This window comes from Aplysia californica, unplaced genomic scaffold, assembly GCF_000002075.1.
Source record: "Aplysia californica isolate F4 #8 unplaced genomic scaffold, AplCal3.0 scaffold00588, whole genome shotgun sequence".
NCBI classification, from domain to species: Eukaryota; Metazoa; Mollusca; class Gastropoda; order Aplysiida; family Aplysiidae; genus Aplysia; species Aplysia californica.
In genome coordinates, this window is record NW_004797858.1 from 446,378 (window position 1) to 449,557 (window position 3,180).

Consider the following 3,180-nt stretch of genomic DNA (forward strand, 5'->3'; position numbering starts at 1 on the left):
TATCACACACGTGTGTGTGTGTCAGTATGTGTGCAAAACGGAGCGGAGATGGGCTGGGGTTTTATTAGACTTGAGAGGTAGCATCTTATTCATATTATGGATGATGGTGGTGGGGGGAGGGGGAGAATCCAACGACTCTTAGCCCTCTTCTGATTCTCCAGCCAGCGTAATTATCGTTGTATCTAGACAAGAGGAAGACCAAGAAAGGCCTGGCCGGATGTGGTTAAAAAGGTCCTGGAACAAGATAACATAATATCCATCACCGACGCTACACACCTCGCCCAGGACCGAGACTTGCACCTCCCCTCGACATCCTAAGGATACCAGAGGAAGGAGAAGGTAAAGTAAACGTAGGTAATCTAGACAACTTTGATTTTCCGACGCATTCCGATCAAACACATCCGATCAATCGAATAGATGTACACCACGTTTTACTATAACCAATCAATTCTGTCGTGTCCACAGGCGGCGCTGAGTCGCGGGGAGGGTCTGAGGTTTGAACCAGCGCCCTACAGCTGCCTTAACCAAGTCTGCATCGTCAGCTCTGAAGACGGGTCACAAAGTTGTATAGTAAAACTGTATTTAAACCATGTCAAGGTGAGTGTGCTATGTTCAGCTTTTATTCCCATAGCATTATACCGTCGCTTTTAAGCACAAGGGGGCTACTCGAAAAATGATGTTTTGAGAAAATCGAACTTAAATTCTTGGACACTTGTTCAGTTTCTTTAAAAGACAAGGAGAGTTTTCTCTATAACCAAAAAAATATACACACCAATGAAACCAAACTTCTCCTATAGGTAGAACAATGCCCACTTTTGGTGTAGATCAAGATTTTTGGAAACCCCTGAAATCTGGGTTAGCCCGCTTGTCCTTAAAAGCGACCATATAGTCAAACTTCTGAGATGCCATTGTTGTATAGCTGTCATTTTGTTAATAATAAACTGTTTGTCCATGGGTATCTGACAATGACCAATGCATATGCAGAGGAGAATATTTGTTCTGAAAGAAAAAGGAACAAAAGGGATAAGGATTAATTAAGTTGGCTCGTTCTGCAATCAAAGAGACTAATTGTGGAAGATGAGAGTTTGCTTTATTATTTTGAGCATTTAAAAGCTTCATTTACGCTGTAGATATGCTCAAATTGCGGGGCTTCTCTTAGCTTCAGCATTTCGTTAACTTAGAATAATTTCACGGTTCTAGCTAACATTTTTTGGCTGTTTTGAGTTACTAACACCATGAAGTCAGGAACCAAAAAGTTCTATCTGCTCTGTTAAAACCGTAAAATTATTCAGATTCGTTATCAGAATATTTTAAAAAATTGCGCCCGATCCGAAATGGCTTGACATGTGGTGGAACTCAAAACTCAGTCAAATTTCTCTAAACTAGGTACTGAACAGATAGAATTTCGTACTTCTAGGGTGGCGATTTTCCTTCGTTGCTGCCCTAAACGCCAGATGGCGTAATGGGTAGTAAGTGAGTAAGTAAGGGTGGCGATTTCTTATTAGTGAACAAATCAACAATAATATTGTAACATTGTATTTAATCTTCGTCATTAGGTAAGGCATGTCCCCGCACATGCAATGTGTCAAGAGTAAATTTGTTTGACTGTCTCTCTTTATTTGTGAACAGTTCCATATCCTAAGTTACAACAATACAGTAGTTCGTCCATCAGTGACCAATGCATCTGTTGATGAGAATACTTCTTATGCGAAATAAAAATAAGGATTAAGGTTATAAATCCTTTGTGTGGCGTGCTGACAAAACGAGTTACTTCTCGCAATCCACAATTAATGGAGACAGTGACCAAAAATCGACATTAGGGTCAAATTGATAGATTTTCCATTGATGCCATAATATATTCTTTAACTGTAACCTGTCTTTTATTATTTCATACTTATAAATTGTAAAAACTTCACATAAAAGCGGGATGTATTTATTTCCTTAAGGTTTGAATCCGAGGAGTAATTCATTTTGTCAGCTCACTTCACATTTGTTGCTTCTGCTATGGCAAGTGAGGCCAATTTTGGTAGAGTTAGAGAAGCGTTTGTTGCATTTGGAGCATTGAAAAGCTCCATCACCACTTTCAATACACTCCACACAATAAAAAATAAGTAACAAAAAATGGAACCCTTTATGGTGCATGTGTTTACCTGTTGCACACAGCGAAGCTTATTGCTATACATTTGATTAGTTCGACTATTTCTGGGAAAGGGATTGTTTTCTTACGTCTTGCTTTCTTTTTGAAGTTGCTACTCAGTTCAATTTTTTAGAGTCAACTGGATTCACACCCATCTGCAGTTCCTAAGACTGGGAATTTCTGAGAACAGTTTTTAGCCTATCCTATCAGGCCTACTTTTAACTTCCCATGTACCATTGCTGTCGTCCAATGTGGTTTTTGAAAGTAAACTGTTACGTTCTCTCTCATCTGCAGTTTCTAGGACCGGAAGAAGCAATCGAAACAGAACGTTGTCGTAGAGAGTATGACGCTTCCCGCCACTTCCGGTCTGTGGTGCCAAACTGCTGTCCCGTGATCTACTTCTGTGATGACTCCAGTAGCCTAGGTATGCCTGGTGCACTTGTCTTCTGACAAAATAATATCTTCCGTCAGCTACCCAACAATGGTTAGACTTCGTGTCACAAAACTATTTAGAAAAAAACAACCGCTATGTCCATAAACAGCCAAAACACCTACATCACAGGTCCCCAACATAATTGGCAAAATTGTGTAATGCATTGATTTGATAAGCATACTAGATCATTCAAATACATGTATTTTGAATATTATGTTATACAGTAATAAGCCTAATAGATCGTGAATGATAATTACTTCTGTGATATTTGTTTATAATGAAATATTATGTTGTTATTTCTACAATATAAATTAAGCATAAGGTCGTGGGTTCGAATCCCGTCAGGGGTCCGACGTTGTGTCCTTGGGAAAGGCATTTTGCATAAATTGTCCTCACTTCACTCAGGTGGAAATGGGTACCCGGCTATAGACAGTGAACGACCTTGTCAGTTTGATAGTGTTTGAACGCGTGAAATCCGCAGCTTGCACTGTATGCTTCCGCGGAAGCCGAGAATGTTTCAGAGTGTTCTCAGAGGGTCTGCTGGGGTAATAATGGTTGTAAAGCGCATAGAGCATGCTCTTGAGCATGGATATGCGATATATAAATGCAA

General features: G+C 39.8%; 1 protein-coding gene across 1 annotated transcript in view; it reads left to right on the forward strand.

Annotated features, from left to right (window-relative positions):
* Positions 1–465: 465 nt before the first annotated feature.
* Positions 466–3,180, forward strand: part of LOC106012967 — a gene marked incomplete at its 5' end in the record, with an annotated part of 22,633 nt that continues 19,918 nt past the window's right edge. The window contains 2 exon segments of the mRNA XM_013087445.2: positions 466–597; positions 2,432–2,561. Coding sequence (XP_012942899.1) covers positions 466–597; positions 2,432–2,561 — 262 coding nt within the window.